The sequence below is a fragment of the Ramularia collo-cygni genome (assembly GCF_900074925.1).
Source record: "Ramularia collo-cygni strain URUG2 genome assembly, contig: RCC_scaffold08, whole genome shotgun sequence".
NCBI lineage: Eukaryota > Fungi > Ascomycota > Dothideomycetes > Mycosphaerellales > Mycosphaerellaceae > Ramularia > Ramularia collo-cygni.
In genome coordinates this window covers 525,593-538,776 of record NW_019716262.1, presented here as the reverse complement: position 1 = coordinate 538,776, position 13,184 = coordinate 525,593, and the positions used below count along the sequence as shown (strand labels likewise).

Below are 13,184 nucleotides of genomic sequence, written 5' to 3'. Positions count from 1 at the left end.
CTATCCAACTTCATTGCACATCCTTCAAATCCATTGCGCTTTCGCTGCTTTTGAGGACTCCCGCGTCGGGGCTAAACAATGTCATGGTGAGCTCAACCGCTTTCTCAACCTTCCTCCTGGTTTCCATCCCGAATTTTGGCAAAGAGAGTGTAGGCTTCTGCCTATGCGTCTATCGAGAAGATGAATTGTGAAGTGATGATGGCCCGCTCGTCTGCCGCCACAGAGATCTTCCGCACGCATCCCCTGATTTGGCCTGCATGTGCGCACACCATTTCATGTGAGGCACATCATATACGAACCAAGAAATGGCTTGTCGCACGACACTGTCAACTCACGACTGWTCATACCGTACGAAGCAACCCCTAGAAGGTCCCTGAACCCGCTGCAGGCAATCATCTTGTCCGTTAAAGGGTGTGACTCCACCTATGCTGCCTTCTTCAAGCGGCCTCACCCTGACTGTTGTTAGGTTCTTGCGAATGGCAGATGAGAGAAAGCCGCGGTTGCAGCCCTTACAAGAAACAAAAGCTGCTGCTGGCATGAACCCATCAACAATGTACAAAAAGACACCTCCGGGGAAACGCAAACCCACAATCGCCAGCAGCACCGGCAGCCAAGACATCTCTGCGAAGMACACACCAATGACACCAACGACACCAGTGACTCAGAGTAGTAGCTCGGTGAAAGAACCATCATCTACAACTGGTGATGCCAGCAATGGTTCTGCCAGCTTCACAGACGTTCCCCTGAACAATGAAGCAGAAGATCATGATTGCGACGACGACTTCGAATTAGTTCAACACGCAGATGCTCTACATTCGTCTTACAACTCGCAGGCAGACCACAAGTGGAAGTACAATGACGCAGCGAACCAGAATCTCCTTCAAGAGGCGAAGAGTGAAGTGGCGAAAGCTGATGATGGCTTCGAGCAATTGACCAAGGATCGAAACGGCACGAGCTCCAGGAATGGCGCCGCAGACAGGCCAGAAAACTACTTGTGACAATCCTCCAACTTGGACGACAGACATGCTCGATAGACATGCTCCATCATCGAGCTGCGTGCAAGCACAAGCCGGATCGGTAGCATTGACGCTGTCGTACGCTCTCGATGCTACGCCTGGCTTCAAAGAACTTTCATACCTTGTTCAAAGGGTTGGCCGGGCATGTGATTTTGACCATATGAGCCGTTCCAGAGCAATTGGATGAGGGTGGAAAGGGGTCTGTCACGTTGGAGGAAACTCACGTTCATGGTACAAATGAAATGCCAAACCAAACAATTAAATCATCAAATTCTCTCTCGTGTGACAACTGACCTGTACTGTGTCCGTCTCTTCCTCGAAGAAGATCTGCTTGAAACCATCAACAAATAGTTGCCGGTAGAGCCGTTCAGCATTGACCACGGAGACGCTCGGCTGCTTCTGCCGATTTCAAACATCCACCTATCCAGCGAATCCACCAACATACATCAACATGAAAAAGTCGCCGCAACAGCATGTCTCCGTTTGAAATACCCTCGAGTCACGAGCAATAAGACAGAAACACGAGGAAGTCAGTTCGGAATCTCATTCTCACCAACCTTTTCCACAAAATGGACTGGATCACAGCAGCCCAAATCCTCGGCCTCATACTAGTCCTATGGCTCTTCACAGCCTACATGACCAGATCCTTCCCAACGCTCCAAGGAAAACGCATCCTCCTCCTCATCGCCCACCCAGACGATGAAGCAATGTTCTTCTCCCCAACCCTCCGCTGGCTGACCCGCCCGGAACTCGGAAACATCGTAGTGATCCTCTGCCTCAGTTCTGGCGACGCAGACGGTCTCGGACATATCCGAAAGGAAGAACTCACGAAAAGCGCGCTGCAGCTCGGAATCCGCTCTGCAGAACATGTGGTTGTCGTGGAGGATAAGAATTTTCCGGACTCCATGACTGCGACTTGGGACCCGAAACTCATCTCACAATTGCTCGCGAGATTGTTCGCTCCTAATGCGGCGACTATGCCTACCAACCAGGCGCCTACAGCTGGTATTGACGCCATTGTTACTTTTGACGAGGGCGGGGTATCGGGTCATCCCAACCACATTTCACTCTACAATGGCGCGGTCGCGTTTCTCAAGACGTTGATGCAACGGCATAGAGGTTGGAAGTCCCCGGTCAAGCTCTACACTTTGACTACGACCAATGTTGTGCGAAAGTACGGCAGCATTCTCGATTCGGTGTTTACGGTTCTCGCGTGCATAGCGAGCAGGAAGGAGRAGGGGGAATTTCCGACGCCATTGATGATGGTCAGCTTTGCTGGAGATGTGCGGAAAGCGCAACTAGCCATGACCACTGCTCACAAGAGCCAGATGCGCTGGTTTAGATGGGGTTGGATTGGAGTGTCGAGATATATGGTCATGAATGATCTCAGRAAGTACAAGGGCTTCTGATAGTTCTCTCAAATCGTTTGTTAGAAATAAATGTCTAACTGTAATCATTATGGCATAAACTGTTGGAACATGTGAGAGAGGCCCATCTCTTTTTCCGGCCCAAGGCATCCTTCGCCACGCTATGCAAGTACTGTCAAAACATTTCAAAGATCGGTACACCAGTATTAGTAGTTGTATGCAGAATTGCGGTGACCGTGCAGCATTCCAGAGTCGCTTTGCTCGAACGTGTTTCTCCTCTCATCGTCGTAGAGGGGAAAGTGATCTTTGACCTCCCAATTGCTCGTCTTCGCCCCAACCGAGAATTCGAGATCTTCCCGGGTGATGGAATCCCAGTACTGTGTTCGAGATCAGCGCTTTGTTCAGTAATATAAGGAGAAGATTCATACCTTGTAGACCATCATAACGGCAAGCAAGTTTAGCAAAGTGGCGAAGAACAAGCCGTCCACATAATGCGCCACGTTATCGCAGATGACTTCGCTGAAAACGTAGAGAATCACCTGCCCGATGATCAATGCTCCAACGCCGAAAGCGATATGCCAGAGCGGCCATCTCTCCTGCAGTGTCCCAATAACCAGAAGGATCTGCATAACCACATAGACGAACAAACACAGGGCACTGAAGAGGTAGACCACCACAAACAGACCGATTGTGTTCTCCGGTCCCAATCCTGCCCAGTTCTTAAAAGTCAAGAGCGACACTGCGAATGATATCAAGAACATGGCCACACTGCATGTCCGTAGCAACCAGACGGAGAGTGTAGTTCCATCCTCATATAGCTGGAATCCCACAAATCCATTGATCATCAAGCAAATGCAAGTCGCGGAAGCCAGACCGCATTGTACGGCGACAAAGTATGGATAGACGGCGCTCGAGGGTGGTAYGACGCCCGCGTCGACAACAAGGGAGCACATTGTGAGGAGCGTGTATGCGTAAAAAAATGACGTGATCTCTTTGCGGCCTGCGCAACAACTGTTAGCCATATATCCTGTATTCACAGCCGAAGCTTGTTCTCCGATAATGTTTAATCTCGCATACCGACTGCTGTGAACTTGCTCCGTACATGAATGATCATAATGACCAGCATGATAAGCGCAAGAATGTGTGCAAAGCTCGCAGCTCCCTGAAAGATCATGGTATTGGCCAGCTCCACGGTTCGCGAGTAGCAGTTCGTTTGAATGCTATGCGCTCCAGTGATGGGCGATAACGGGCCCACGAGCGGGCATAGCGGGAGTGGTGTTTTCGCACATATCGAGTCGAAGTCGCCGAAGCCCATTGCGGCGGCGTGAGTCGCCTCTTGCTGGCGCGAAGTTTTGAGGAACAGGAATTTTGGAACGTCGGGGTCGTGAAACGAATGTCGTGTCGCGGTGGATAGTGGTATGCGCTGTGCTGKTGGTGGGCTGGTAGGCCGTTGAAGTGGCAGAAACGGCAGGGGTGTGTGTTTACTAGGAGGTCGGCGGAGAGCGGATGCGGGAAGAAACGCGAAAGCTAAAAGCTATTTTTGGGCAGGGGTTGATCACTTCGCCTCCGAAATCACGAGTGTCCAACTTACCATCCTTCGCATCACGCATTTTCGCGGGGAACACAACACAATGAGCGAGGATGCGCCCCGAAATCGCAAGGAAAGACGGGCGGCAGCGAAAGAGAGCGGCAAGCCCGTGGAGCCTCCTACAAAAGTTCCGAAATTGAAGCTCGCGCAACCAGATCGCTCAGGGCCGAAAGGAAAGACACTACTCGATGTTTACGAGGACAAGAAATCACTGCTGGACAAAGGCAGACCCTTTGACGCCAAATACAGCGATGGGGTTCCCCGTGGCGAAAGCGGCAACATCCTTGACGTTGGCCTGGGCGAGAATGAACCCATTGGACTTGTCGGAGAGGCTGTCTTCTGGTCGGTATGCCTGGTGATGTTTCACTTTACTCTGGATGTACTCGTCTACAACCAATTTGCCCAGGAAATCGTCTGGCCGGCAGTCATCAAGCGAACATTCACCATGCTGCCCATCCTTTTCCTGGTCATTTACATGCTTCGATCGGATCTGGCCAAGAAGTTTGGTGTTGTCCGGCAAGTCTTCTTCCTGATTGTTGGTGTGGTGGCCGGATGTTACCTCATTCATGCTGGTAACAGATACCAGTATTTTGCTGTGATGAAGCAGGCGCCACCTCTGGGTACTTTGTGGGTGTATAGCGTGATCGAGATGGACCTGTGGTTCGCAGCTGGAAGCATTCTTCTCAATGTCGCCTTTCTCCTGTACGGGGGCTACTCCTTCTTCTGAGACTAGTGGACTGATTCGGCCGATGTCCTCGTTCACAAATCAGATTACTGGGTGGGACTCCCCGGACGCTGCTGGATCGATGCAATAGCATACGCACTTCCACGGCAGCTTTCATCGTGGGTCAGCAGGTTGCCTGCGTCCACCAATTACCACTGGATCAATCGAGGGGATAAATGAATGCCAGACGGAGGCTCGAGGATCCCCCACATTCATGGCGTTGAGCTTTGCAGTGCGAGCATTCTAAGGACTCAAAAGATTTTCTGGGATGCTGCTCTGGATCCCCCAGCTCTGGTGGCAGTAATTATCCCGTGTGAGCCGGCCAAAAGAGTAAAGCTATGTAGTATCCWGGGTACTCTCCCGCCATGCTACGTAGTTTGCAACATGCGGCGGCTGAACCTGGCGATTCCACCGATTGCATTGTGGATCTAACAGCTCGGAGCGAGAGTCGTGAGAACACATGAGGTTGGGCAATCAGTCATACTTACGGTCTGGGGATGATTCCATGTTCAAAAGCAGTAGGTCATTCCTCTGGCTGGTAGGCCAAGTATCCTGTTGGTCATCTATTTCAACATTGCCGCCCAATATCTAACACAGAATTTCGCCTCTTGCAACACTTAATTCAGTTCGATCTGGTGCCTTGCATAACCATGTTCTAGGTCTATGGGCTGTCTGTGCCGGTTTGTGATCTCGATTCTCAGCTCTCTTCATTTCGAGGCATCGTGTGAATCTTGGAACGGCTTCAAAACTCACAAGTGCTGGCCTCTTCTGTAGGAACTTGCCAAACAAGTTCATGGGATCTTCGCACTCACCCACTTGGTCGWAGAAGTCCCCTCGTTGCCTTTATTTCCCTTGTAGCCCTGAAACTGTTCGGAGCTCGTGGGCGACATCGCGCAAGGTGCGCAATGTGGCGCCGAATGCGAATTAGACAAGTGCCGTAGTCTAACATAGCTGATGAATCGTAAGGCCAGCGGCTTGACGTAATGCTGTCGTGACTGATGCCCAGGCAGTCGCGAGGAGCGTGGGTAATGGATGTAGGAATCTTTACTGACGCGAGCCGATCATTCGAAGTCACTTCGCGGCGAAGGAGGAGCATATCCTCTTCGAAGGAGGAATCCCGAGACAGTCCTTTCAACCCGAGTGAGCTAGCATGAAAGTCAGCAGTTGCGAGCAGTTTCCATGATCTCCCACCGATACATACAATGCCATTATCCACAACGGCACCCTTCTGAATCCAGAGTCCGTAGGAGCCCATCATATTCGCCATGAGCATGTCAGTAAACAGCCTGTCGCCTACAATTGCAACTTGCGACTCCGATGTCACGCCCGTCCCCAAGCTGCGAAAATGCTCCATGATTTCAGCATGACAACCCGGTTTCTTCGTATCGTGGCGAAGGACTTTGACTCCAGTATTACGTTCCAGTATATCTGCTTCCACATGGCCTTTATCTGATGAGGTTCCTGACGAATTCGAGACGATCAAGAGTCGTGATCCTGGGTATGCTTTGCGTAATTCATCGAATTTGGATTGATAGGGTCCGTAAACTTCATTCTTTTTGGGGATGGAAAAGCAATTATCTTTGTCGAGGACTACCGCTCTGATATCTGGCTTCTTGTCGCCATGCTTGGTTGTAAAGGCTGCTGAGAGTGGGACGGGCAGCTGGTCGAATGTTGCGATTGTGTGATGTGGAAGACACAGTGAGGGATTTGCAAATAACCTCAAAACGTTGACCGTCGCCGAAACGTTCATGATGGAGATGTCGATGTTGTGATCGATGGAGATGTCGAGGCAGGAGTACGGTAGCTTCACAAGTCTTGGCAACCATGTTCAATCCGCGCTAGGCAGCGCGCGGACTTGAATGCTCGTGGTCTGCTCTTCTTTCGCAATAGCTTGAACATCACTCGCAACTCTTGCGCATACCCAATCAATACTCCCCGCCAACATGACTTCCACCATTGGAATCCCGATCAAGCTGCTCAACGAGGCCACCGTAAGTGACCCACCAAGCCCCTCGGCTCATGGCGAACATGCGCTTACAAAAAGACGAGCAGCTGACCTTGCATCTCCCAGGGCCACCAAGTCACGGTTGAAATCACCTCCGGCCAGACATATCGTGGAAAGCTGATCGAAGGTGCGGATCGAACGTCGCGGAGAAGAGCGGATCTTGCAAGAGAGGAGAGACTGACGTGGGATACAGCGGAGGACAACATGAACGTACAGCTCGAGAACATCAACGTCACCCAGCGCGATGGTCGCGTTACGCATCTCGACCGCGTGTACATCCGTGGCTCGCATGTGCGTCTATTCATTGTACCGGACATGCTGAGGTATGGAATATGAAGTTTGGGGAGGGCGAGGACTGGGAACAAGCTGACTGGTGATGTAGGAATGCGCCCATGTTCAAGAGTAAAGGAGCGCGTGGACGGGGTGTGGGTCTGGCGAGAGGCAGGGCTACCGTCAACCGCGCGCAGGGCTCGGGAGGTCCTCGGGGAGGTGGACGTGGGAGAGGTTGAAGCACGTCTGTCTGTGCCACTGGTGGACTGTAGTTGCATCAAGGCGCGATCATGGCATGCAGACTTTCGGACAGAAAGCGTGGAGTCTGGCGTTGATGGGGCGGGAATTTGGCAAGGATTTGAGGAAGGGAGGCTCCAATCGTGAGGATGGGATGGGATGGAGATGGGTAGACGGAAAGCAGGAAGAAGCATGCGGCAGCTGGGAGACATGGGCGGCATCATTGCGCTCCAGTGCAGACATGACATTGTCTATACGACGATCATGGTCACCAGGCGAACCAGTCGTAAAATCAGCCTCCTCGTTGACAATCGCACTCGATACCTTGATAATTTGGCTGGTGAACCTGAAATTCCGAATCCATCTCAAACTTCAACCTCACCTATCTGTCAATGACCTTCAAATATTCCCACCCATCGATCGACATGTAACATATTTCTCGCCATCCATCTTCACGATGGAAATCAAACAATCGCGAAGAATCCTCATCCTCGGCAAACGTGAAGCCGGCGCGTTAGACATCATCAAAGGTATTCATTCCATTCCATTCCATCCCGATCCCACCCCTCCCCGCCCGCTAACCCACGTCCAGATCTAACGGGTTCCGCCCCCTCTCCCTCGCCAGATGGCTCCACAGCAGGTCTCACTCACGAATGGAATGTCCAGACCAACTACTACACCGCCAAAGTCCCCATCTGGGTAGACGAGCTCTCGGATCCAACGACCTGGAAATCCGACTTCCTCCGCCCGGAAGCCAAGCAAGTCATCGATGCGGTCGGGGCCTGGGTCTTCTGTTTCCAACCACAGAAAGATGGACGAGGCATAGGCAAAGATGCTGAAGAGGCGATGCGGAGTATACAAGAAGTGGTGGAGGAGCATGCCGGGTATGGCGGGGATTGCGTGATGCTCGCTGTGGCCAAGTCGGCGGGGAAGGAAGTCGTCCCTACCAGCGGCGGGGAGCAGGAGGACATTTGCATGCAGTACGGCTTCGAGTGGATTGACTATGCGGCGACGGGGAGTAATGAGTTTGGGGAGAAGGTTGGGCTGGAGCGGATCAAGGAAGCTCTGGAAGCCAACGAGTGGGATGCTGAGGGTGATGAGGATGATTTGGGGCTGGACTTGGAGAATCTGGATCTTGACCATGACCTTGGTTTTGCGCGGGAAGAGGCTGAAATGACGGCAGAACTATTTGGCATGAAGGCTGCTCTCAATGGAGATGACGATATTCTGCCGCTCTCTCAACAGGAAAATCAAGTGGATGATCTGGATAGGATCATGGGCAGACTTCTGGCCGTCAAGGAACAGAGTGCTGACCTTCCCGAGGCACAGCGGAGACGAATGGCTGCCAAGGCGGTGCAAGAGCTGTTCAAGGCCGGTGATCCTGCTTGAGACTACATTGATGGGAGAGTCAGAGCAAGACTACGTTGATGGGAAGACTGGGCTGTCGCGTGGAGTGATATCCATCCATGAACGGCGAGTTGGCTTGGGTGTGGATTGAGGAGCTCACGCCGACCAGCATCACGTTCGGATAACATGCCCATCTAATTCTCCAGAAACGACAATGCTTTTTCTACTACTACAATGTATATCGGAAGCCTGGAGTACGCTCGAGCACAATCTCGCCCCGTTCCGCCCGCTTGTTGGCTTTGGAGTAAACATAAAAGTTCTTGAGAACATGCAGAATGGTCACCACTTGCGTTGCAATTACAGTAGCGAGGGCAGGACGGTACCCTGGAGCGTCTTGCTGTCGGAAGATTGTGGCAGTAATAATTCCACTACATTCGGTCAGTACAATGWTATCAACTCAGACAAGGATGGAATACACAGACCTGATACCGCTCCCTCCAATCAACAAGATGGTCGCAAGGGACCTTTTCATTTGACCCACGACATTATTGTGCCTAGACAACAGTCAGTAAGCCGAGCGGTTGCAGCACAAAGGCCAACTTACATCAAAGATATGATGGTAGGAATGTTGGCATTGGCGCCACCGACYCCAAGATATGTCCCAGCATACCGCGCATTCGGGTTGGAGACAAACCCAACCACGACCAGTCCAATCAGAGCAACGACACTGTTGATGATGACGATGACTCCGCGTATACGAAAGTGGTCTCCCGCGAACGCTACGATGAACATGTATACAGCGCCGGCCACGAAAGGCGGAAAGGCGAGAATCTGTGCGTGAGAAGTCGAGTAGCCCAGTTCCTGTACGGAGATCAGCAAGTGGGAGATGACACCTTGGAGCTGGGTCGGTACTCACATCTTCCAAGATGATTGGGAGGAAGAGGCTGAATGAGTAGCCGACGGTCGCTGCAAGGAGGTAAATCCAAGCAAACTCCCAAATCTTGGGAGCGAGAGCGAGCTGGTCAGTACGAATTCTCAAAAGGAGATGATGGAGTGCTGATCTCACCTTCCAGTCACTGAGATATGTAATGGCATCTCTCCAAGTCACTGCCTCGAATTAGCACGCAAGGTTGGCCTCTCAATGCACAAGCGACCTACTTTTATCGACCTTGGAGTCGCCGCGATCTTCCTCGATTCGAGCCAGGATGAAGTTGGCTTCATCATCCGTCAAGAAAGGCTTCTTGGAAATCAATCCCGGTTCCGTAGCCTAGGACAGCATTAGTCGTGATTCCAACATCAAATCGTTGATGAAGGCCTGCCTTATCAGGAAACCCCTAACAACCGTCAGCCTGCGTCGAATTCTCTCCAACAACAAGAACATCGCCTACCACAAGCACCCCAACAGCCACCAGACCCAGAAAAGCAGTCACAATGCCCTCCAGAACGAAGATCCACCTCCTATACCTCAGATCAGCGAAAGCGGAAAATGTCGCTCAGGAACAGCACCTCCATACATACCATCCCCGAAGTCCACCCACCCCTTCCATCTGAGTGAGACCATATGCTAGGATATTTCCAACCCCAGAAGCTAGCAGTGCTAGAAGATAGAATGCCGAGAATCGCTTCTGGACTTCATATCGGACGTACCAGCACCCTTTCAACGAATCAATCAATCAATCAACAAAAAAGGATTCAACTTTTCACACATACCCAAGAGATACACGCATCCAGGATATAATCCCGCCTCGAAAGTCCCGAGTAGAACTCGACAGCCCGCCAGAGCTCCCCAGGACTTGACGAAACCCATTCCTATTGTCGTGACTAAATATTCCTCGCCCGGTCAACATTTTCCGTATACTCAAATCTATATGGATAGACAAAGAAGGGGCACATACCACCAAACCCCACAGCGAGCCCCCCTAACCATCCTGCCGGGCCGATTCGTCGAATCGCTAGACTGGCGGGATACTCGAAGAAGATGTACGGCAGGAAGAAGACCAGTGTCGTCTAGGCGTGTAAGTAAGGTTTTTGTCGTGGGTAATATGTCTACAAACACTCCCACTCTTAGAAGAAAGCAAGAGAGAGAAAGAGAGAGAGAGAGAAGAAAGAGAAGAAAGAGAAACATAACGTACAATCGTATATCGATTCCCAATCTCAAGCCCCAAATCCTCTCCTGCGCCCGCGATTCTCGCATTAGGGAGATTAACCTATTGCGAAAAAGAAGAAGAAGTTATCAGTAAGTAACTAACTGGTGATGGATATCTTGAGAGAGAGATAGAGAGAGGGAGCAGCAGAAGTGGGAACTTTCTTACTCGGTCAATCAAAGCAAAAGCATAAATCGCCGCACAAATTGGTAATAGTCGAATGTCGATTTTGCGAAGTAGTCTTCGGGTTTCGATTTGAGTATCTCGTCGGGAGGAGGAGGGGGAGGAGGCAGTTTCTAGGCGCTGTTTGTGAGGATGAATGTTAGAAGAGGGTGTATTGAATTTAGTGGAAGCTGATGTAGATGGATGAGGTATGTTGTATTTGGGATGATTTATTACATTACTTTCCCTCTCCTCATCATGCTTAACATCGCCTTCCATTTCGTTGGGGGACATGTTTATGGACAATTGCGTTATATCGTCATCAACGCTGTCCGGTAAGGTTATGATATAGTATGCTATTCAAGAACGGGCCATACATTCATGATGAAACAGAAAATCATCCGCGGATGATAACTTTCTTCCAATTGAGAGTTTGCGTCTTCCATCATCATGTCGATGCGATCGGCTGTGAGCACAGCGGGAAGTATATCTTGTAGATCACTTGGCTAGACTGTATATGGGTCGTGCAGGTTCATCGAAAAGGGTTTTTCTGACCGCTTTATGTACATGACGATGCTGTATGGATTTTTTGCTTTGGAGCAGGTAGGTGAGGTATCTTTGCTCTTTTTGATTTACTAGAGTAAGGAGATAGAATCATGAGCTTTGGACGTCTGAGAGACGTATAAAAGTAACAACAAATACAGCTCAGTATACCATCACAATTTCCTCCTCAAGAAACATCTCCTTACCAGCGAATTACCCATCACCTCGAAAAGGCACCTCAACTCAAGCACCACAAAATCACAATCAAAGTACCCATCTACTCCAAAACCCTAGCCCCCCAAACCCCCTCCGAAACCACAGCCCTCTCAAGCCGATCCTTCAAATAACAAACCCCACCCAACAAACTAACATCCACACACCCCTCCGTCTCAGCACAAGTCTCGAAACAATTCCGAAAAGCCCTCGGACCCCTCAATCCCGTATGCTCATTAATCTCACTGCGCATATCGCCCCCGGGACGATCAATCCCGCATTCAATGACAAAGGACTTTTCCGGCTCGGAATCAATCGAGTAGAGGACGGTGTTGTTACAGGCGGGACAGGTGGGAGAATAGATATTGCAGCGGTCGTTTTCGTCTTCTTCATCGTCAGCTGGGGGAGAGAGGAGGCGGGCGGAGGAGATGTTGCTATCGATGAGTCGGGCGCCGAGGGTGCGTTTTAGGTAGCATGCCGCTTTTTTTATCCCGTATCAGTATCGAGGAAGGAATTGCATGTTGATGAGTAGAGAGAGACTTACAGCCACTCAAGGAGATGTCAACGCAACCGGTCATGTTACTGCACGAGTCTATGCATGTTTCCAACCACAGTTCCCCGACGATGGAGTTTAGAGCTAGGGAGCCCATATCTCCTCCCGCGTAGTCGACTCCGCATTCTACCTGGAACGAGCGGCCATCGGGTGTTGTGTGGGTGGTCCCGTTACTGCCGGGGCAGCTGATGGGTGTTTCTACTCCGAGGAGACGAGCGCCGAGAAGGCCTGGGGCGGGAAGGGAGCGGCCGAGGAGGGATTTCAAGTAGCATGCGGCTGAATGTCATGTCAGTCAGTCAATGTATAGCTCCGTGATAATGGGTAACGGACTGCCTGAGAGGGAGACATCAACACATTTGGAATTGGAATCACAGGCTGCGATGCAGGCTTCGAGATTTGGGACGGAGAGGGAGGAGAGGTCTCCACGTTCGTGGTCGATGGAGCACTCGACTACGAAGGTCTGGCCTGAAGGGGCCGTGTAGAGGGTATTGTTGGAGGCGGGGCACGAGAGAGGGGTCAACGTCGGAGCGGAGGATGGAGAGGTGGTGCTGGTGGATAGAGTGGAGGAAGTGGTCGAGAATATGGGGGCAGGAGCGGCGGTGTTGGATAAAGTGACGAGAGTCGGGTTACTCGAGGAGGAGGAGGAGGAGGAGAAAGAGGAAGTAAAAGTGTTGCTGATGGAAGAAGACGTCGAATTGGTGAAAGGAGGAAGGATTATTGAGCGCTGCGCCGAAACGAAGCAGGCAAAGTAGAAGACGAACAACATGAGAACAAGCATGATGGAGTGAGAACTCGTCGGACTGAAGTGTAAAAGCTGAAGGGGGAAAAGATCTGTTTGATCTTATATCCCTCACCTACAAATGCCAAAGCATTCATCATGAGAAGCTTTCCCTGCCTGGGATTCGTCTTGGTGGTCTCCGAGCGACTTCCAGGCCCGCTTGGCAGCCATGCCATTCCGCAAGTTCTCGTTCAATGCATTCTTCTCAGCACGCGCTTTCTCCGCGTGGAATGCTGA

At 51.1% G+C, this 13,184-nt stretch overlaps 8 protein-coding genes; 5 read left to right on the top strand and 3 right to left on the bottom strand.

The window, feature by feature from the left end:
* Nucleotides 1-551: 551 nt before the first annotated feature.
* On the top strand, nucleotides 552-998 carry RCC_05741 (uncharacterized protein; the record flags this gene model as incomplete). Its single annotated transcript, XM_023771007.1, has 1 exon — nucleotides 552-998. The coding sequence occupies one exon, from the start codon at nucleotides 552-554 to the stop codon at nucleotides 996-998; it is 447 nt and encodes a 148-aa protein (XP_023626775.1).
* A 587-nt stretch (nucleotides 999-1,585) lies between these two features.
* On the top strand, nucleotides 1,586-2,425 carry RCC_05740 (related to GPI12-N-acetylglucosaminyl phosphatidylinositol deacetylase; the record flags this gene model as incomplete). The annotated part of the gene is made up of 1 exon (XM_023771006.1): nucleotides 1,586-2,425. One exon carries the CDS (start codon nucleotides 1,586-1,588, stop codon nucleotides 2,423-2,425), a length of 840 nt encoding a protein of 279 aa, XP_023626774.1.
* A 164-nt stretch (nucleotides 2,426-2,589) lies between these two features.
* Nucleotides 2,590-3,698, bottom strand: RCC_05739 (probable Chitin synthase export chaperone; the record flags this gene model as incomplete). XM_023771005.1 has 3 exons in its annotated part: nucleotides 2,590-2,760; nucleotides 2,812-3,383; nucleotides 3,461-3,698. The coding sequence occupies 3 exons, from the start codon at nucleotides 3,696-3,698 to the stop codon at nucleotides 2,590-2,592; spliced, it is 981 nt and encodes a 326-aa protein (XP_023626773.1).
* Nucleotides 3,699-4,014: 316 nt separating this feature from the next.
* RCC_05738 (uncharacterized protein) lies at nucleotides 4,015-4,698 on the top strand (the record flags this gene model as incomplete). Its single annotated transcript, XM_023771004.1, has 1 exon — nucleotides 4,015-4,698. The coding sequence occupies one exon, from the start codon at nucleotides 4,015-4,017 to the stop codon at nucleotides 4,696-4,698; it is 684 nt and encodes a 227-aa protein (XP_023626772.1).
* Nucleotides 4,699-5,756: 1,058 nt separating this feature from the next.
* RCC_05737 (related to Phosphatidylglycerophosphatase GEP4, mitochondrial) lies at nucleotides 5,757-6,445 on the bottom strand (the record flags this gene model as incomplete). XM_023771003.1 has 2 exons in its annotated part: nucleotides 5,757-5,840; nucleotides 5,897-6,445. The coding sequence occupies 2 exons, from the start codon at nucleotides 6,443-6,445 to the stop codon at nucleotides 5,757-5,759; spliced, it is 633 nt and encodes a 210-aa protein (XP_023626771.1).
* A 193-nt stretch (nucleotides 6,446-6,638) lies between these two features.
* On the top strand, nucleotides 6,639-7,209 carry RCC_05736 (probable small nuclear ribonucleoprotein SM D3; the record flags this gene model as incomplete). XM_023771002.1 has 4 exons in its annotated part: nucleotides 6,639-6,686; nucleotides 6,767-6,827; nucleotides 6,894-7,023; nucleotides 7,083-7,209. The coding sequence occupies 4 exons, from the start codon at nucleotides 6,639-6,641 to the stop codon at nucleotides 7,207-7,209; spliced, it is 366 nt and encodes a 121-aa protein (XP_023626770.1).
* Nucleotides 7,210-7,664: 455 nt separating this feature from the next.
* Nucleotides 7,665-8,596, top strand: RCC_05735 (uncharacterized protein; the record flags this gene model as incomplete). XM_023771001.1 has 2 exons in its annotated part: nucleotides 7,665-7,737; nucleotides 7,800-8,596. The coding sequence occupies 2 exons, from the start codon at nucleotides 7,665-7,667 to the stop codon at nucleotides 8,594-8,596; spliced, it is 870 nt and encodes a 289-aa protein (XP_023626769.1).
* Nucleotides 8,597-11,680: 3,084 nt separating this feature from the next.
* On the bottom strand, nucleotides 11,681-12,947 carry RCC_05734 (uncharacterized protein; the record flags this gene model as incomplete). XM_023771000.1 has 3 exons in its annotated part: nucleotides 11,681-12,096; nucleotides 12,161-12,445; nucleotides 12,500-12,947. 3 exons carry the CDS (start codon nucleotides 12,945-12,947, stop codon nucleotides 11,681-11,683), a joined length of 1,149 nt encoding a protein of 382 aa, XP_023626768.1.
* Between the last annotated feature and the right edge of the window lie 237 nt (nucleotides 12,948-13,184).